The sequence below is a fragment of the Puntigrus tetrazona genome, chromosome 14 (genome assembly GCF_018831695.1).
Source record: "Puntigrus tetrazona isolate hp1 chromosome 14, ASM1883169v1, whole genome shotgun sequence".
NCBI lineage: Eukaryota > Metazoa > Chordata > Actinopteri > Cypriniformes > Cyprinidae > Puntigrus > Puntigrus tetrazona.
This window is the reverse complement of record NC_056712.1, coordinates 2,601,030-2,623,310: the sequence shown is the minus strand read 5'-3', so window position 1 is coordinate 2,623,310 and position 22,281 is coordinate 2,601,030. Positions and strand designations below refer to the sequence as shown.

The window sequence follows — 22,281 nt, the reverse complement described above, 5'->3', positions numbered from 1 at the left end:
GAGAATGTACACAGTTTAACACTCCTGCAGGAGAGGTTCCAGTTCGGGCAAAGGAAAACAGCTCATTGCTGGGCTAACAGCTTAATTACGATGGCTCATACCCTTCACTGAGCCCCTCAAGTATGGTCACTCTACACATAGCTTTTTTATTCATGTCAGGCTCATGCTTATTGCAACCATCAAGCATACATTTTCATTGGCACCTTAACAGCGGTTTTAGAATTACCCTTAGGTTTCTCATTTTAACATCATTTATAAATGTAGCTTGCATGTCAAAAAATAACAAAAAACCCTCCAGAACTTTCTTAACATATATAGCACTCTGTGAGCTCATAAAACATGCACACTTACTTCAAGACTTCAAACTGGCTATAAAGGTGTGTGAGGAAAAACTGAGTATGATTCATGGAAAGTCAACAAGTCTTGGAAAGATGAGGCTTGTCAAGTTTCTAAATCAAACAAACTTCTGTTTCCTTTTCATTAAGGCAAAGTGACACCACAGCGTGCTGCATTTCACACATCGACCATCTAGGTATGTTCATTATTTCGAACAAGCTCAATATGACTGAGATGTTTGCATAACCCTTCAGTATGTTTGCTTTTATGTCTGCAGTGGAGACGGCAGTACAAAACATGCCTTTTCCATAGGAAATCTTAGCACAGAGTTTCTATTCCACTGGGTTTTCACCAGGTTTGTGGTCTTCTTCTTGTAATGTTCATTGGTGAGGTTGTGGACCAGGTACCCTCTTTTGCTCCCTGGCAGGGATGGAATTTTCTGTAGATGTTGGCTAAGGCCACTGGTCCCTTGCTAAGAATGAAACGTCCAACTTGGCTGTGCCACGTCCGTCAGGGGCAGCAAAAACCCTCTGTCCATGATTTATTGCACTTGAATGTTCTGATTATGACCTCCAGTACTGTCAAAATGGTTACAACGATGAAGTTGAACAGTTGCCTCATGTTTTTCTGGAAGCAATGCAACCACCTTCGCTCAAAGCAAAACAGTGTTTCTGAACACAACATGCTAATTATGCTGTCATCCTTTACGTCTATGGTGAAGTCAGCTATGAAACCAGAGATGATTTGGAGACAATCCTTGTGAGTGAAACCTCGACAGGAAAGACAATATGGGGCTCTAGCTGTTAGCTGTTACCTTGGCTTTGATTTACTGAATTCCAGCACTGGCTTATGGAAACCATTACCAACTCTACTGCTACACAGCTCTATATTAACAGCCAGCTCTAAACTGTGAAAATTTATGGGCCGTGGTCACAGCAGAGACGTTACTACATTACTGACTACAGACTAACCCGAGAATGAATAACACTAAGAAGTTGACAGATTAACTGCCTGCCGAGCATATTTATGTTTGATCGCACCAATGTATCTTTTGGCCACTACATATTTGGGAACAGAAGAACCATGCTTGTGGATATTTCACAATACGAAAAACTGTGACCTGGCCCAAATGATTTTTCATCTGAATATAGATGGCTGTATGATGGTCAAAGTCAGCATGAAATCTAAATTTAATCTATTTACTTTGTTAATACACATACAGTGGTCTATTTTGTAATTTTCATTCAAACGTTGATGTTATGCAGCAAATCAGTTTTTTGATTTGACCTCTAAAAACAATCAAACTATTATTTGAATTTACTGGTCACATATAGCTATTCTAAAATGTTGTAAAAATTATATAAAAGCATATGGAGTGTTTCCAGAAGGTACAAAGGACTGTTGAGATCATTCATTTACTTCAGGGGCTCCAGCGTTGACCTGCTCCATAACGTCAACTACTGAGTCAGCCTGATCACCTACAGTCATTCCTGCTTTGGCACAATCTCTAAAAATCCCACTACTGAATCCATTCTTCAGCTGTGGAGACCCAGGCAGATTTAGAGAGGCCTTCTTCCTGGATCTGAGGACTGACCCTGCATTAAGTGTTTCCGTTTCTCTTTTAAGGATTACCGGAGCAGAGCAGAAAGAAAAGCGAAGACTCTGGCTGAAACTGTGTCGACCCTCAGGGCTTTTATGAATACCAGCTGAATTCACATTACGAAAAGGAAAAGTCAAGGAAGACCTGTCTAGTGTCCTACCTGGGCAATATGTGGTGTTAAATATATAATAAAAATAATAATATCAAAACAATCTGTTTAGAAATCCTTATTGTGTAGAGTGGAAACAGTGGTATTACAAAATTGCACCTAAACACTAAAATTACATTTTGAAAAAGTTGTGTGTTTGTATGAGTGAGAGAGAGGACAGTGTTTGAGGAAAGATGAAATTTTAATTGCCTATAAAATTTACATCCTCTACTTCAAACAAAATTGCAGGGAGTGATTTAGTTTTCTTTGAAAATCTAACTTAAAAGTTTACAGTTTCAAATACTTGTCAAGTATAAACTAGTATATAACCAAGTATATAACTGAAGTTTAATTACTCCAGTACTTTATATCGACAAAAACTATGGAACTCTCATGCGTAGTTCAAACATTGTCCCATGTATTTTGGCATTATATGTGATTCTTTGCATTTTAAAGCATCAAGGTTGTGCAAACACTGAAGTAGAACGCTATGAAAGAAACACTAACAGTTCAAATGTGGTTCATGAAAGAATGTTTGGGAACTAAGGTCTAAACTAACAAATCTTCCACACTTTCCACATTAAAGGGTCCAGACCCCAAATACAGCCCTATTCCCATGATTGCCTCACAATGTCAATAGCAAACTCAACCCTCCATTTCTGTGTGTGTGCCTGTGTGTCAAGATGTACATCTTTGTTCAAACTCTAAATGTGTGCAGAGCTTTAGAGTGGCTTGTAACAACAGAGGGCTTGATGGCATACGATTGGTGGGCTCAGTGGTAATTGTGGCCACCTGTGATAGAATAAAGAGAAACCTGACTTACAGTTGGTGTTGTGAGGAGGGAAGAGAAGACAGAGCTCAATTCCTGTCCTTTCTTAAAAATTGATTGTGAAGATTTAGAACTTTATGTGGACTAATAACCCAAACTAATTTCTAAAAAAGACTTCATTGTTGCATACAGTATTCTAGCTTTAAATATCTTTTACTTGCATTTTGACTTTTTTTGGGGGGACACTTAACTTCTAGTGATTTAACGTTGAATTGATTACAGAGACCGTCTCTGCATTTCATCATTATACGTCATTATACATCCCTGTCATTGTACTCTTCTACATTATACTGTACAGTGCTTTGATGCAACATGTGTTGTTAAAAGCGCTATATAAATAAAAATGATTGATTGATTGATTTTTCTTTTTTTTTTTTTTGGTTGAAAAAAAATAAAAAATGTTGATTGTGGTCTCACTCTATCTGTGGTAAATTATTCACTCTTTGCCAACTTTAGCACGCCGCACCAGTTGGACAGCGCATTCCCCTCGTGTCTGCATTCAGCGTCTGCTTTATATCATGTTCACACTTCATTTATAAGTCACGAAATATGAAAGCCAAAGAATTTCCAGCTTTCTATCGGCATGGATGGACTGCTGATCTTAAACTATGCAGGATCGTCACGGCATGAGCTGTGGGAGGACTAGCTAAGACAACCCTACACCCACTGCACGGCCCATTCAAAAAAGCATTCATTGTGTTACTTCTTACAGAACCAGCTTTTAGCAGTAAGAAAGCCTCCACTGTGGCATGCTGAGAGAGATAAAGACGTCCCATCTCGAGTCCAAAGCTCTGGTGTTTGTACACTAATTTAGCGGTGGAAATAAAAGTACTTAAGAAACTTTAGAAGACGGCCATGTAACTCTAAAACACATCTATAAAACATCCCTTTGAAATGACAGGGCCAAGCTGGCATCCATTCTCCACAGTGCCAGGTTGAAAGCAGCTTAATGGCTCCTTTCCATGCTGAGCTGTCAGGACGAAAACAAGTTTGTATGGACAGTGTTGAAGAAGATTCGCGGTACGTTTGCAGGGGGTTGGCACAGGATCCCGCTTCCACTGTCCACCATCAGCGTCCCAGCTGCCTGCCTGTAACTCTAGCAAACATCAAGGACAGGACGGAGCTTTAACGAATTAACATATCTCACATATTGATCGTGCGGTGCTCTCTTTGAAACTGACACCTCCTCCCCTGCACTTTGAACTGGCCTTGGTTCTGCCCAAATTATTTAGGAAGAAAAGGCCCTTAAAGGAGCAAGGCTTGGAGCATCAGTTACTTACCGGCTAAATTAAAACAAAGTTAACAGGAATTTGTGCACACTCTAGAATATGCTTGGAAACAAGCTGCACTTTACTGATAAAGCAAAGAAAAAACTGAAAAGCACCAGGCTGTTTTATCTGTTTCCAGGAGTAGTAATACTTTGCTATACAGGCCTGAGATACAAAAAAAATTGGTTTTGGAATTGCAGTGGGTAAATCACTCCTTGTCCTGATTTCATTTGATCTAAATCATAAGGCACTTGTATTTGCAACCTCTTGGAAAGAAAGATCAATTGTGTGAACACATTTATGCCACAATAAATAAATTGAAGTAAATGTGCAAACTTTAAAATGCTGTTTGAAAATGCCAGAAATAGTATTGCTTGATGTTGTCAGTCAACACATACTTTCAGTGTTAGACTGCAGCAACACCTCCTCACCTTTGAGGCTGTCAGGAGGAGTTGACAGATAAAGATATGGTGCCGAAACTGTTGAGTTTTTCCCTATCAACAACACATGTCCGGAGTCTTTTTCCAACCACTCTTCTCTCTTTTTCTCAAGCTGTTTGCAGACTATTACTGTGAGTTCCAGCACACATCACATTTAGAGTGAACATAATATAGTGAAGGGTGTAAGACCACATCAAAGCACACCTTACAAAAAAAAGGAAAAATATGGGCAGCACTGGCTTCATTCCACGAATGGTAAATTTTAACTACACAAGTCTCTTTTTGTTAACACATTTAAAGAATTCTTTGAATAAACTGTCGGTGTGTTGGTTATGGACTCGAAACAAAAACAGTCTGAAAACCTACTTTTCATCCAAACTTAATAATGGTCATCCATCAAACTGCTGACTATGCGACTATGTTAAATATGGCTAAACTGATTTCTGAAGATGTATCAACATTTGCAATGATGGTCTCTGTAATCAAATTGATGATAATCGCTAGAAATTAAGTTCCAAAGTCATAATTAGTTGGGTGAGTTGTGTCTGTACTTATAATAACTCCTTTTCTGTATACTGCCATTATATAGAATTGATCTATAGAATTTTGGTTGAATCACACTATTTTAACTGACATCCATATAACACTATTTATTTTTTACTTTATTTGCAGATGATATTCATCCATACCAAGCCACTGTGTTATACCTTAAAATAATCTCTACTTTGCTGATGTAAACTCTTTGCAAAATACCTGGGCTAAAAGAAAACGATCACAAACGCCTGTTTGTCATGATTCTTTTTGTGAAGGCTTTTAAAAGTGTGAAATTGTGTTTTCATTTCAATATTTTCCCATGTTAGCTCAGGATATTTACTAATGAGGGATTTGGCACTGTGTGTCAGCAGACATTTAAGAATTGTCATGACTATTTTCCTGAATCTCCAGGTGAGTCACATGATATTTATGGCTCAGGTGGTTGGCTCAAATTATGCTGACAGCAGTAATTAAACATAGTCATATATAGATGCCCCATTGGACCACTCCAGACATATAGATGCGGTTGCCATGTTAGAACGGTGAACTTGACATTATTGACCATACTGTAGTAGTAGGCTTGCATACTGTAGGTTTACACAGAGTGGTTGAGTCGTTTTGTGCAGGATTGTGAAATCTTTCAATTATTATGGTTAAATCAAGACTCCTACAAGATGCCATACAGCTTACGTATAGTGGCCTGTAGAAACAGTTGCTAATGAGGCATCTACGTACATATATCTATGTACTTAACAAGAGCACAGATGACAAATTTAATATTGCAATTTAATATTGCCTTGAACTACAATTTAAAGGATTAATGGGTTCAATGTAAAGACATGCACATAACAGTATTCTAGTTTATTAGCATATTTATACCAGAAAATTCAGAAGAAAAAATGTTTTGCTATATTAGTAAGTTTTTTCCAAATGTTGCTCAGAAACACAGCTAATAAAGTAGAAACAAGCAATGTAAAGTAACAAGACACTACAAAGAGTCTTCAAGTTCTACTTCACGATCAAAGCAAAAGCATCATTACGGTATTTCTAAAGGGACAAACATACAATGAACAAAACAATACCAAAAAGCAGGGTACTCCAGTGGAAGAGTGGGACAAACACAACAAAAGATTGCGAAGACTTCAAAGGGACTCGTCTACAGACCCTGTATCCTCTCCTCAAACACATCTAAACTAATTGGTGCATCTTTTCTCTCTGACCTCACTCTACTTGTTTCATTTCTTACAGGTTGCATGACTATGGAGGCGAGGCGAGGCAAGGCATTCAGTGGCCGGACTTACAAAAGCCTACAGGCAGACGAATAAAGGCTATGTCTAATGAGAGAGGATTCTTCCACTACACTAGCTACCAACCACAGAGGAAAGAAAAAGCTATTATGGATCTTTAAAAGACTGGAAACTCTGGATAGGTGTGCAGACACAGAGCTCAAAAGAATTGAGGCACCTCCCTCTGTGACAGACCTTTGGTTCCTTCTCTGGGAACAATGGAGGAACAAGCTTAATCCAGCCAGCTTATAATGAGCTATAAGCTTTCTTTTCACAGCAAAAATGTTCTCCCTTACTTTGGTGCTAATCAGGGACAAATGCCCGGTCCTTTTCAGGTCTGCCGAACCTCATTCCTTTGCAGCCGCATTTTCAAGTGTCCTAGGTTGAAGATGAGATGGTTTTGAGATCCGTGAGAACTCAATGTATAGAAGCTCTATGTTGAAGAGGCTCCATTCACAACTCATCTTTCCAATTGTGCAGGAATGATGGAGAGTTTGCAATTGTACATTCGGGTCAGTAAAGCAGGAATAAAGTCGGAGAAGCTTTCAATGCTAAAATTGCCAAAAACAGGCTTTTTGGTTGTAGCGTTGGGGCTCTAGTGTGGCCGTTTCGGCACTTAAATGCCTTCGCGGGCTGCAGTGGACCAGAACAACAGCTCAGGAAAAACAACAAAGAGCTCAAACCCCATTCACACTGTGAAAGGACTAGTATCCAGCCGATGAGGCATGTCGTGAACAGGCTTTCTTCTTTCCCTCCACCGCACAAGAAGCGAAAGAGGTGTATGAGGGATCTATTAAAGCAAAATGACACGTAATCGGCTTATGAAGCAAGGCAAAATGAAGCATTCTGGGGCCTAAACCTCACTTTACAGTTCAACTCCTAGTGGTGCTTCCAGATAACTCCAGGGGGTTACAAAAAGCTGGCCATTACAGCCATGAGGGATCTACAAAGCGCTACAAATTAATAGGCCCTCTAACAGGAAGCTTTATTCCAAACAACACGACAACAAACATTAAACAACCCAAAGCAGGCATTTAAAATGTTTCATTTTTACACTTACAAAACCATATTTGTGTTACATGTGTTCTTATTTAGTGCTTTGTACGTAAGGTCAAATAATTAACTATATATTAATGCTGTGTAAAACACAATGAACAAATAATCACCAAAGCACATTTCTGGGTACATTATCTAATAAATAACAATTTGGGAGGAAAACCAATGAAAGTAAATCTTCGCAGTGTAAACTTTCTTTATTTAAAGTACATTTATTTTGCTTTTGCCACATATGCTGTGAGACAGCATAATTACTATAGTTATCATAATCAATTATTAATTCCTGTTTCTGATGCACCAAACTTTTATTACTGAATTAATTCATCATAGAAGCACCATTTAGCACTAAATAATTTGAAAACAATATATTCAGCATGTTTTAAAATTGTGTCAAAACGTTGCAAAACTCATCATTATTTATTATTCATCCAAGGATTCCTCTTCATCTGAGATTCCTCATCTATGACTCCTTGGAGTACATCACCTCTCTTATGTGACTCATATATCTGGCACCCCTCTGAGGCGCGTCTCATGAATTCTCAACCCTGCAGATCGGAATGCACCTCCTCTTTCTGGTGTCTGTCTTCCACAGAAGGTGAAGTGATGCAGAACACCCGTGCAGGCTAGATGGAGGCCCTGTTAGACTTGCCTGCCTTTGCAGGACTTTCATAAACAGGGAGGGAACGTAATCCCAGGCCTCGTGCATTCAAGCGGCCTGACTGCTTCAAAGTTTTGTTTGTGTTTTTCCTTTTCCGGCTCTTTGAGAGTCTCCCTCCACCAGTGCCTTTGAAACCCAAGCTCACCCCCACCTGTAATGGGACAGGCGCCATGTTTTCATAATCGTATGTTTAAAATGGCATCTTTATTTCCTGAGCTCTATTTCCGGAGGAATTGTTCACAAACAATGAGGAGGAGGAGGATTTGCTTGACTTGTGGTGCAGCTCTGACTATAAAGAGAGTTGAGGGTTCAACAACAAATTTATCTGGCTTTGAAAGAAATACTGACGCAAAGCCAATTATTGTGGATAAGTATTTAGCAGTGTTTTATACAAGGTTCTTTTGTTGGCAAATTCAAGATAATCTCTTCCTCTGATTTTGGGATGGTTCAAAAGGTCACTCATGTTTGGTTATGATACACACATCCTATAAAGCACGATCAAAGAAATGTTTTGTATCACATTGTAACAAACCAGACTTGTAACTCACTCTGCAACTTTGTTGTAAATTCATTGACTTTTTCTTTCCTCTACGTTTTCATAAGCCACTATTTTTCATTCTCTCTCTCCTTTGAACCATGACTGCCATTACAACAAAGCCTGTTTTTCATCTTGAAGAAAACAGTGTTGGGGACGTATAAGGGAATGTGCACCTTCAACTCCACTCCAGCTGCTCTTCTGAGTGCTGGATTCACCTTGTTTTGCCATGCATGTCACTTGGATGGGTCATGGTGCAAGTGCTCACATGATTATTCAGGCTTAGAGTAGTACAAGAAAACTCTGCTTAGTTTCTACTTTGGTTTAGAACAAAGTGTGATGTTAAATTATTTAAATAACTTCACATGGGGCACTAACAGATGTAAATTTAACACCTAAGGGGTTCGGCAGACAAAAAAACAAACAAAAAAAAAATATTAGAGAATCCTGATATAGGAGTCGCATGAAAGAAAGCAGGGGCAATCTATTTTTCCATAGCAGTCCTCATTTCGATTAGACCCAGTTCCCCCATGAAATAACAGCTACATACCATAACGGCAGACTTCTGGAAGTAAAACTTCCATTTAAAATCTCCACAGAGAAATTGATTTCTGAATTAGCATGTGCTAGAACATTGTAAAGTGATTGCATGTGCTTCTGTATAAGCTAACCAAATTTAATGCTTTCAAAAATACAAAGTAAATTATTTTCAAACGCCAATCCTTTGTGTTATATACAGTCAAACTATTTATTGGACAGGGAATGTTAAAGCATAAAAACAAAATAACTAATTTCCCTCAGACTGGAAAACATTTTAAAAAGACTCCAGTAAAACTGGATTTCACAAATAATTTATCTTTTTTAATATTTAAATACTATTTTGCTTTGATTAGCTTGTTATATATAATTTTGGAGATCTTTTGTTTGATTATCGGTGTAACCCTTTAGTAAAAATTATTTTGAAATACCAAAAAAACGAACAGAAAACTCTTTTCCTTCTCACGCTCTCAGCAAGCCCTTGGCCATAATTCACACATAGCATTCTTATAAGATGGACATTCAGTCTTTGCTATTATTTTACCATTTGGAAGCAGTACCATAAAAAAAAATCATATATCAGTCAAACCGCTAAATTAATTTTTCGGTAGAGTAACTGAGACTTAAGATATTACTGAAGTGTCACACAAATCTAATCTAGGAGATACCTGCTACTGAGAACTATAACACAGCTCTTTGAAACAAGTGTTGGAGGATGAGATACAGATTTCTCAATTAAAACTGATGAAACCAGATACATGTCTTCTGGATCTTTAAATTTCATTTAATATTTAATACGTTTTTTTTTCAGAAGGACTCTATAAAGGATGCTATCAGATCTCTTTTCTTTTCACCATTTATCCTCAAGACAGCTGTGGAATCTGACACTTCCGCCACGATCCATGGATGCAGTGGTGGCTCACTGACTACACAGCTCAGAAGAGTTTATTTTAAAAAGCCATCTTATTTACAATGGAATAATCATGTACAAAAATACATGTTTTAATACAGATATGTGGGCTGCCTAATCAGCTAGTTGAGTCATTTATATAATGGAAGTCCTGGCTTTAATTTAACCTGTGAAGGCAAAGCTGGTTATTTTTTTGGAAACTGGGATACACTGTTTTTGAAATATTTGATAATTAGAAATGTATTTTTTTTTATATATATTTGAAAGAAAAAGCTTTGTAACATTATATATGTCTTTACTGTATTTTGACAAATTGAATGTGTCCTTGATAAAAAATTATTCTCTACTGATAAAATTCACCTAAAAAACAAATGCCAAACAAATTTATTCTTATAGATTTTATTTGTATTAGCTTTATGATCTAAAACCTATGATATCCATATCAGACTTTCAATGGTACGATGCAGACAAGCAACAATCAGAACTCATTGGCATTTATCCTCAATCAAAAATTTTATTTGAAACAAACACGTTAAGAGCAGAGTGCAGACAAAAAAAAAAGCACGAGTGTTAATAGTGTTCTGCACACACTATTTCAGTAGTTTCACACAACCGATGCTAGGGCCTCTTGAAGTCCAGAGGGAAACCCTGCGTAGAGATCAGTAGATATCTCAAGCTCCAGTTTTTCTGCACTGCAATCATTACCAGATGTTGGCTGAACGGCACCTTCTAGGGCCCGAGCAAACTCCACAAATCGCTATAAATCACCAAGCACTTCCCAGCAGCTTCCTACATGTCTCAATTCCACAATCATGTCGGTGCTGTCATTTCAAACAGATGATATATCTAATCTTGATCATTTTGTTTTTCTTGCGATAGTCAGTTTATGAAGGTGAGGGCCAACAAACACAACAATCGGGCGCAGAGAACTGAAACAAAATATGAAATCTGTTCTTTCAATCCTTTTTTTTCCTTTTCCATCACTCCTTGTTTCCGCTGGATGCTCTGAAAGCCACCTTTCTTCTTATCATCTCTGCCAATGACGCATCTGGTGCAATAATACAAATGTTAACAAAAAAAGCTAATAAATAAGGAGAGGAGATGGCAGTGAATGAGTAGGAGTAGGCATCCAGGGAGTAAAAAGAAACATAGCGGACCCAGCAGACTGGGGACATGCTTGGAGGCTGTAAGAAGAGAGAGCAGCTTAAAGCCAGAGCGGCCCATGATAAATGGACAGTAATGTCTTTCCCATCTGGTTTGAGGAAGGGCAAAGCCACTAATGAGTCCTATCAACACAGGTCTCCTGTCTTCACAGGGACATTTGATCACAGAGCCACACAGCACAGAAAGAGACTACACATGCTGTTCTACTACACAAAATAGCCTAGATAACAAATGACTGGACCTGATGTTAGGATACAAGGGCTGAGATGAAGATAACAGTTAGATTTGGAATAGCAACAAAATGCTTTGTGACTGTATTTGGTTTAAAACTCGTCCTGCACAGCAAATGCTGCAGACATGAACGATTCCTCAAATATCCTCAAATTCTATTTATATAGCGCTTTTAACAGTACACATTGTATCACAGCACTGAATAGTATCGAACAGGAGAATACAATGATAGGGATGTTATTGAAATGAAATTTGTTATTAACCCATGAGCACCGTGACTCATGTAACCACTACACCACAGGTCCAACTCCAAAGGTTTAGAATTTGAGACTAAGTGGAAATGTGTACACATGTAAACACGCGAGGATCTGATCTTAGATCCGTCTTAATTTAACATGCTTTGCATACGCATGCCACTGACGTTTACATATATTAACTAACAGAACAGGATCTGGAAGTGGAGGATGAACTACAGGTTTCAGAAATTGAAGTTGTTAAAGTGAAAAGGAGACCATGGATAGCAAACCATATGAAAGCAATTAAATAAATAGAAAAATGATTTTTTTTGTCCTTACAGGTCATGGTATAATGCACAATTTGGTTTATGTGTAGAAACGTGATCTGGTGCCATGACATATAAAACAGAAAGGAAAACTGCAAATATCTATACAAATTAAACAGATTAACTGGAAATGTAAAAAAAAGCAGTCATAATAAGAAAAATGTGTCAATATTCATCACTGAATCAAAGTGTGCAAATATAAAATACTAAAAATTTCAGATGGTCTCAACTAATTATTATAACCACATCTTAGAATCCCCACATTTAAAGCTCATTACTACACAGAAGGAAACAAGAATGTCCTTTACTGTGTGGATCGCTTTATTTTACTATATGGAACACCATATAAAGAGCATAACGCAGATGTTATGACATCCTATAAAAGGATTCCTCTTGGGGAATTATCTTTAAAAGCCAAATGAAATCATGTAACAATCTGATATCTATAAATATAAAAAATGTTTTATTTTAAATACAATACCAGCTCAGACAAATCAATGTTTGAAATTTCTTAGAATCATGACAAGGATTTTTTTTTTAATAATTTTAATCTCTGTATTTGCACACTATAAAAGAAAACCTAGGCTTTCCAAAACACTACAAAACAATGTAGCTAACACCTATCAAACTACACCTCAGCCTCCACCGGCACGGCTTGAATTACGTTGAAGGTGGGATGTGCCAGTAGAGGGATTAACAAACAAGTCCAAGTTCAAGGGCCCTGACTAAACAGCATGGCGGAGACGGTTGCGGTATATCAAAGCCATCCTGGCACATCTTGGGCGTCCCTGCACAGTGGGTGCAGCTGCTCAACTGAGGTCATCTTGGCAGCTGCCCCTGCCGCCCCCCCTCCAACCCTCCCAAAGTTCAGGGGTTCGCTTATTGCCTTCAGCTGCAAAACAACTTCTCATTCATGCTTAATTATGAGAAGACTTTTTATAAATGCTTGTTTTCTTATTCTCATATCGCTAGCTTCAATTCTCCTCGCATGTTTCATGATGTATATCTTAACTTTTAACTAGAGTGGGGAGGGAATGGGTAGATTTCATGCAGTATATTTATTTATTATTTATTTTCCTTGAATGTTCTAAAACAGCAAAAATTATATGAAAATATATATTTTACTTTATTAGTATTAATGGTGTTAGACATGTCATTTTTTGTTTTTTTTTTGTTTACAAATAGATGGTATTGAGAATTTTGCAGTTAGACTAAGTATGCATTTTGCATAAAAACAAACAAACAAAAAAAAAAACTCGGTATATGTCACATAAAATAAAGAGAGTGACAACATCCAAAGCATGGATATGTGCTTAGATGCATTTTTCGTTAAATTATACGAATACCCAAAGTATTTTCACTTTCACTGACAAGAATAACAAAGAATTACTGTAGAGGATAAATGTTTGCATTGTCATTTTGTTCTGCAGTAGTGAAAAGGCTAATTCAGAATCAGCTTTACTTTGTTTTTATATATCCGTCAGATATTAAATCTGAGCTTATAAATTAGCACGCACACTTTGACAAACATTATACATTGTCCTTCAACAGGAAATACAATAATTAACAGGGCAAAGGAAAATGATTTTCTACTCCCAGTTATCAGTAGGGAGACTGGTTTACACACACTTGAACAAAAATCAGGTTTACTGTATGCAGTCGTAACTCTAAGAGATGCACATGCAGGGGTCAGGATCACTAATGACCCACTGTATGTTACAAAACAAACAGTCCATTCACCGATGGGGATGTTCTCAATTCCTGTAATTTAGCTCCATTGTCTTGCATTACATAGGGCTCTTCTGAGAGGCAAATAAAAGGATCATTAACTTAGTCCAGCTAATATAAAACTCGCCCTGAAAGAGGCACTCCACCAGGGCCTCCATTTAGACTTGGCATTGCTTTAGATGGATGCTTTTGAGGTCCCAAATTACCCCACTGGTTAACATTATCATCCTTGAAGTTTAAGGTGACTGCTCGCAGAAGGCAGATGTGAACACTGTGGCATTTAGAAGTTATGGAGGTGGCTTGTCGTTTTTTCTCTGTACCATCTCTGATGAATGTACGTGGAACAGGGTTCATGTCCTCAGAAAATCTGTAAGGAGGCTGGTGAGATCACAAGACTTGCCCAAAGCCCCTCCCCACGCAAGTAGACAGATCACTATTTGGAACACGGCCAAATTAGACCCTGATTAACTTGGCGGGCGGCCAGCGCACTCATTCGGCCTTCTAAACATCACACACAGTAGAACAAAGGTCCAACTACTGGACGATAGGTCTGAGAAAAGGCCATCGAAATCCCAAAATTATCACAGAGTTGTGGATTAAGTATTTTAAGGATCCTTCTGCTCATTTTGATTTGGCCATTTCTGGTTGGCTTAAGTGAACACAAGACAAAGCATCAAAGGATTCTGTTCATTGCAACAGGTGTCATATTTAAAAAATGTGGCTGTCAGTGAGAAGAACATTTGGAAAATGCTCCAGTGCATATTTGTGTTTGTGCTTTTGTTTCTATTGACAAAATATTTTTTGCAGCGCTGTTTTAAGCTCCATGTCATAAAACTTAATTTGTAGTCTTTGTAGTTTGTGACAATGCACTGGGAGATACACTGGTTCTTTTAAGTAGTGTAAAATTCTTGCTGTGCATCTTTAGAGTGCATCATTGCACATATATGGAGATGTTTTGGCAGGTTTTATGCAAGTTACTAAAAGGGATGCACCAATAATGACTGGCCGAAATGTTTTGTCAGTAAAGCCGGTTCTGTAATCAGTGGTAAATGCCATCAAGTACGTGATTTCACATTGAGCCCCATTTACTACACAGAGTCGTTGTTCACTGATGAGCTGCACAAAACCACCTTCATTATCAGCATGGATTTGGATTGTCAGTGAACAACAGTGTTGCTGATTACAGAACTGGCTTTACTGACAAAATGCGCAGACATTTTAGCGCAATCATTATCATGCATCCCTAGTTTACTAACTTTGAGCATGTGGTCATTCATTTAGAATACTTTCAGTAACATTAGAACAGGGTTAAGAATATGTATTGTGAACTAGGTAGAAGTTCTCCAAGCAATTATTATGTGAAACACTATTGCGAAGATAAACTGCTATCTTGAGAGGTTTCATACAACTTACCGATGACGATGAGTGTGTAGTTAATGTTGACGCTGCCAAAACCATTAGTGGCTTTACAAATGAATGTTCCGGCATCCTCTGCCTCCACCTCTTTGATACGGAGAGCTTGCTGCAGGACCCTGAAGCGCATCCAACCACTGTGGATATTTCGTCCATCTTTGGTCCACATGATGAGGGGTGGTGGATCGCCCTCCACAGGACAATGAAGTTTCATGGTGCGTCCAATTCTGACGGTCTGGCGGTGAGCTACCTTCTCTGCTACACGTGGAGGACCTACAGAGAAAAAGATGATGATAATAATAATTGTCATTATAGATAAATACATGAAAGTGTTGTTTTTCTACACATGGTCATTAAATTTTGCCATTAGAGAAAATACATAAATGTCAAAAAGAGGACATGCCTGTTTCATGAAAAGGCTTACTAACACAAAGTTATTGGGTTTCTCTTTTTCACAATTTCCTTGGTTGGTGAATGCACTGGGGACCTGATTATAGCACGTAAAACTTGGAAAAGTCCGATGTTCATGATATGTCACCTTTAACACAAATTCAACTTCATCGTCAGATTGTGTTCACATGAACCTTGAACTTTTTTAATTGACTCAAATGGTTCTTCATTGATTCTTCAAACTTTAGGGTAAATGCACATTAAAATCTCTTATGCTAGATAAGATTTGTGACCATGAAATCAATATTGACAACCTCCTCCCATCCTATCACTGACATGAAATGATTGAGAAATGGCAAACAACAACACAATCTAGTCAAGTCCCGATGGACAAAATCAGGTGTCACTCTACTCAAAATTTGTGTTTCTCATTATTACGTTTTTTTATTCTAAAAATCCACACTTGTTTTCAACAGTTCACTCTGCTGCAGTCTTTATTACTGGATGTCGCACTGAAGTAAAACGAAAGCTTCAGTGCATTCAACTAAATTATTTGCTTTTCAGGAGATGAGATGAAGCTTTCAAGAGTCTTGGCCTGGCTGAGCAGAGTGAGGCTTCCCCCTGCCCACGCACAGCCCTGCTTGCTCTCGTTAAAAGACCCAATGCAGGAAATTGATAGTGTCACTGTTTATGTCTGTGGGGAAATTGTAACCGCAGTCCCCTGTCAGCCAGCCATGTCTTGCTGGCGTACTCTGCTACTGGACTGCATTGTTTGTATGCTCCTCAGTTGGTGGCTCCTCCGAGGTTAAAAAGGTCAGAGTCTGCAAATACTGTCCGTGCTCGTTCCTCTCAAGGCTGTGTGAGTCACTCTAATAGCTGTTTACGTAAGGCTAATGCCAGATTGGATCCATTTAGCTGCCACAAAACAGGGCTTAAGAAGATCTTGTGGTGAAAAATTTGAGAAACAGATTTCCACATGCAGTCATATGCATGAAGGATATTACGTTTTAGATCTTTATTCTAAAAGAAATTATACCATGCCCATAATTGCAGCTATCACTCGGATAAATGAAGAGGAAAGAGTGTTTTATCTCATTGTCAGACGTCTGTCCAACACTTAATCATTTCCAAATCTATCTTAACAAATTAAATCCTCAATCTGATGAAAGAAATTCTCTGAATGACAGAGGATGAATCTGAACAAAAAAAAAAAAAAAAAAAACTTTCGGAGGTTTTCTGAAGCCATATGTCAGGTTAATATGAGAGACAGTTAAAAGTCAGCAGGTATGGCATAGACGTGGCATAATCGAAGGTTGTTTTAAGGTTTTAATTTGACGCAATAGTAACTCACATCACTGGTGTGCAACTATGTATGTATATCTGCTTTTTTATGGCCTTAAACATGGCTGAAATCATTGTATTTACAATATATTATTGTTTTAAGTATTTTTACTCAACTGTTACAAAGTTGGCAACAATTAATTAACATAAAAAAGATAATTGTCTTTCAGGATTTCAGGAACGATCCAGCAATGCTTTTAAGGACCATGCACATCCTGTTTCTCCAAAGACAAAAGTAGTTAAAACACTACATATACTGCTCTATTTCTACTACTATTATATTTTTGTATTATTATTAATCTTATTTTAACATTATTTAAAATTATTTTAGACATCCCCGAGACAAGAGTATGTTAGGAGGATTTTGGTTACTTGGTGGGTTTTGCAAGTTTGGTTACTAATAAAGTAGAGTACAAAAGAATAATGCATTTTTAGCCATGTATTTCTATCTTTGATAAAAACAATGAAAACAGTTCAAAAAGCTGGAAAGTATATTAATTCACAAACACACTTTTTGAAATACTATGCAAAACAGTACTACATAATATAACAAACTAGATAGTATATTGTCTTAATGACAAACCATAAGAATTTGCGAACAACATAGCAAAAAATTCAAAGTCATGAGACATTATTTTATGTCCTTATTTGGTCCTTACATCACAACCTACTTTCGTTGTATGGAAAAGAGCAATGCAGAAAATCTTTTATATGCTGATAGATATCAATTGTCCATGAACTGTAACAGCAAAACTGTTTGATGTCGAATCAAAGGGGACTTTTCTAGTGAGAAATCTCATGCCTGGTTTCACACTGCTCTGATATGACGTGGTGCCCAGCAGGAGTGTGAAGGAGTCCCTGGCACAGGTATGAAGTCAGGCTGACTACAGCACACTACTGTGTCTCACAGACAGCAGTGGGTAGCTGACATGTTGATGGATGATGTTTGAAAGTGTGAAAAAGAAATTAGTCACAGGCAGGAACTCGCCAGGGTACTGTTCTCCCGCTCCGTTTCGAATGGCTTTCTCATCAGAATAAAACCTTCCTGGTGAGCCGTTTCACAGATTGAAATCTCATTCTCCTTTAGGAGGACCATACACCCACACTTTGAGCAGATTTACGGCTCTCCTGCTCTGGGCCTTCTGTTTGCGGGTCAGTCCCAAGGCCTGTCCTCCTCGCAGGTCGACAACACTGCACGTTTCACAGATCAGAGGTGCGTGGAGAAAAACAAAGGCCCTGAACTCTCACAAGCAGAGCTTGGTTTGCCTTCCAATTCTTCTCCCTTTGGCTCAAAGACGGCCGTGATTTATGCAACGGCTCCCACACAAGTCACAAAAGTCAGAGCCAGGGTCAGGAAAGCATTTTTTTAGCCCTCCGGAAAGAGAAACGGCAACATGGAGTAACAGTATTTACACTTAAACGAATAAATAAATGCATTCCAATGCCCAACAATACTTAAAAAAGCCTGTGAGTCTGTGTAAATATTGGGTGTGTGAGTGAATTTGTGAGCTGAATGAGGGGAACGGCAGGTCAAACTCTTTAAAAGGCAATCTGTTTTCTCCATTCAACATAAACGCATTCCCTTCTGTCGCAGCACTATACAATGCGGAGGCCAGCCTCTTATTCGCCCGTGCACTGGAGAACTCTGAGTGAGTTGCAGTCTTCCGTTTCCCCCTTCTTCCCTTTTACGGCTAGCTGGCTTAAAGTATCCCAACACGCACTGGAATGTCGACTAATGACAGAAAAAAAAAAATATCTGTAAGAGGCCAACGCAAGTAGCATTCCATCATATATTCTCTTTTAACTGTAGCCCTCTGCCAAAAAGCCTCTCTACTGCGCTTTGCGTAAAAAAACTTTCCCTTAAGAATAGATATCTCTCCTTGAGCCAGTTAGATAGGGCCCTTTGGTGCGAAAGACGCTGAGGCATAATATTTTGGTTGGCCTCGTGTAGGGAGCACAGGACGTGATTTGGAGCACAAGAATGTGTTTGATTATAATTTCTTGAGCAGGTCTGAGCTCACGAGCGCCAATGTATTCACCTTCAGGAAGCAGGTTATTAAAGAGTAAGATAACCCTCACCCTGCCTTCACTTCCTCTTATGGGGGGCTGCTTTATTACTAATAGTATTCTTTTTCACCACTAACTCCCAGAAATGTGAATACATCCAAAACTAACAGCTCTGGAGTTGTGGAAATTAAAACAATACTGTAGGTCAAGCTCTATTGACAACATCTAATGTGACAAACTTTGTGATGTACAGTATATGCTTAAACACAGACTCAAACACTCACAGGACACAAAACCTTATCCTCCAAGAAAATCAAGCACCTCAAAAGGACGATTTGGACAAATTTATAGATAATAGCACATAATACATAAAACATATTCATGAATAAACTTTTATGAATGAATGTGAGCAAATTGTAAGCCCATTAAGGGCTTAGTTTACATGGTAATCAAAATACTTGTTTTTCTTTTGTTATATATGAATTTCTGTTCTTACAATAAAACTCGTTATCAAGCAATGCATTTTACAATAAAATGCATACATAATCAAGTTAAAAAAAGTAATGAATATGAACTGAGAACATGAAACAAAAAACTCTTGTAAAGAGACACAATGACTTTGTATAATGCTAAAAATAAATATTTATAAATGCACACATAGATTACATCAAATATACTAAAAAACATTAAACATGGAACTAAAAATATAAATATATGGATATGAAAGAAAAATCTTCATTTTTAAAATCAAAACAAAAGTTAAGGGTTTGAGATAATGTGAGGTTGGGAAGTATAATAATTTAAATGATCATTTTCATTTGATTTTTACTTAGTTAAAGACCAAGCTAAAAATTTGTTTCTGTACTGTACGACAGTTCTTAGACTTTTACATTTCTTAAACGCTATTTAACCAGAAATACTTTAGGGTAAATGTGTCAAATGCATAAAATCAAATGTGTGAAGTACATATTAAGATCATATAATATGACCATAACAAGTCAGTTCTTTAAGGCAAATTTAGTTAATGAACCTTTCACAATATTTAATGAACATAACTCTGGGACTGCTGATCTCTAAACACAATGTCATGAATTTACATCACTATATATATATAACCTTAGCACACATATATGCAGTATATATACACACACACATACACGTCTTGTGTGTGTGTGTGTGTATGATGTTATGAGATGATTGTGTTAAAATAGGAGTAATTACAGTGGATTTACATCATCTTGAAGGATGGATCATGGCTGGCTGAAAATGTAAAACAAGGAATGTAAACATACTCCAGTTATGATGTATGGTGTGGTCTCTAGCAGCTGCCATTGGCCTTCTATGCATACTAAGATTTTTCCCAAGGTGACACAATCGAAATGGAATCAAGTCACTTGCATTTGCATTTATACTTGCATTTATAGACCCTAACAATGGACGTCAACACAAGCTCACCATTTTTCATAATAATTGTTTTTTGATTGTTTATAAAGGATTTGAACATTTTCAGCTCCAGAATGTTTGACCGGCAATTAACATCTGAACACTCTGGAGCTGTTCAGTGAGCTCCGGATTCCTGTTTATTAAAGCAGGCCAAGGACAAAAAAAGCCAATGAGAGTCGGATGAAATGAAAAACCTCCTAAAACATTTGCCGGATTGAGTACGGGTCTCCCTCGGGGGAAAGCTGCAAGGAGGGGGATTGTGGGATATCACATGTTGCCACCATGAGGTTTTCAGAGCCAACAGCTACAAAAGAAACAAGACCACCGTGATAACGTTTAGCGTTCAAAACTACGATCAAAACTTTAGTAAATTCCCCCAAAAAAACCACAAAAACACTTTTTTAAATATATTGTTATATGTATTTTATAACATATTTTGTACACATATTGTTTTTCTTTAATGAGTATATTGTTTGTTATGAAGGTTTATGACCCATAAGAATATAAAAACCTAAAATGTGAACTAACCTATAATCTAACTAGTGTTTGGAAAGTTACAACAAAAACTGTAATTGCAACATTTTTTTGGAATCTTCTCATCTCTTCTATTTCTTTTGGAAAACAAACCTACATTCAAGGTCTTTCTGACTTTAGGGCATCGGCGTCTTATTTTGAGGTTCAGTTTTAAAACGAAACAGAATTCAGCAGCTCAATGACTATAATCAATCAATGGTAATCTACTGCACTGCTAAGCAAAGTTATACACAAACGCCAAAGAAAGAAAGGCGTTAGTATTCTTCTAAGACCACATTTATGTGATACTAAATCTGCCACAAATCAGGAATTTTAAGGCATGACCAAATAAAAAGTCTTCTCTGATTTTCTTGCATAACTTTGATCGTTCATTAGCAGTTTGTATGAATACAAAGAATATAGCGTGCAAGATAATATATGTGACTTCATTTGCATTTCCAGAAAGAAATACCAGTGGTGGAAGTGAAAAATATAAATACATTTAAGAGAATATTAAAGCATGCAAGAAAAACCAGACTCTTCATCATTAACAATGCAAAATATCCACAGCAGTATTAATTAATAAACTACCTTTAAAAAAAAGCAAGCGCACCAGTTAAGGCTAAAATGTATCTACAAAACTGAAGGGAGTTAATACGCTAAGCGGTTAAGGCTGAATTAACTGCAGAAGTAAAAAATTTAGGGGTTAAGATCAAACCCTAACCACAAAGTCTGACAAATAACAAAGCGCAAGAAATATATCTAGCGCAAGAAAGACTGTATATAACAGATATAACAGATATATTTCTGTGCTGCTGTCTCACCCAAGAGCCTGTCTTTGTGTCTGTCACTGCCTGGGGCGACAAGTGAAAGTGATGGGAATATTCTACTTACACAGACCGTACCCTATTCAGACAGGTAAAGAGGAGCCATTTCCCCTGCTGTCAATAGGTCAATTGCTACCAATTGCAAAAGCATGACAGTTAACGCTGCCCTAAGGCAGTGGGCTGCTCGTATTTACATCAGAAACGCACAAGATCTTCAAGAACTCTGCAATGTATTTGGTTAATCACATGTACCAGTAAAATAAAAATGGGGGGAAAAATAGACTACACTAGACCAGAATATTATCAACCATATGGCAACAACTTGGCAACCAACCACCCACCTTTACACAAATGGATTTTTGCTAAACAAATAACTAAATAAATGAATTAATGAATACATTTTTTTTATTTATTGGCAAAAGTAGTAGTTCCAAGCACACTCATATTTTGAATGAAATTAAGCACTATGTAGTGTCTTAGGGTTGATGAAAAAGTCAGTAAAAAAATACATGAACATTCTGCATT

The 22,281-nt window shown here is 37.6% G+C and overlaps 1 protein-coding gene across 1 annotated transcript in view; it reads right to left on the bottom strand.

The window, feature by feature from the left end:
- The window catches only part of fgfrl1a (fibroblast growth factor receptor like 1a), a 43,211-nt gene that overhangs the window by 7,902 nt on the left and 13,028 nt on the right, over positions 1-22,281 (bottom strand). The window contains exon 3 of the mRNA XM_043257789.1: positions 15,236-15,508. Coding sequence (XP_043113724.1) covers positions 15,236-15,508 — 273 coding nt within the window. The remainder of the gene's footprint in view (positions 1-15,235; positions 15,509-22,281) is intronic.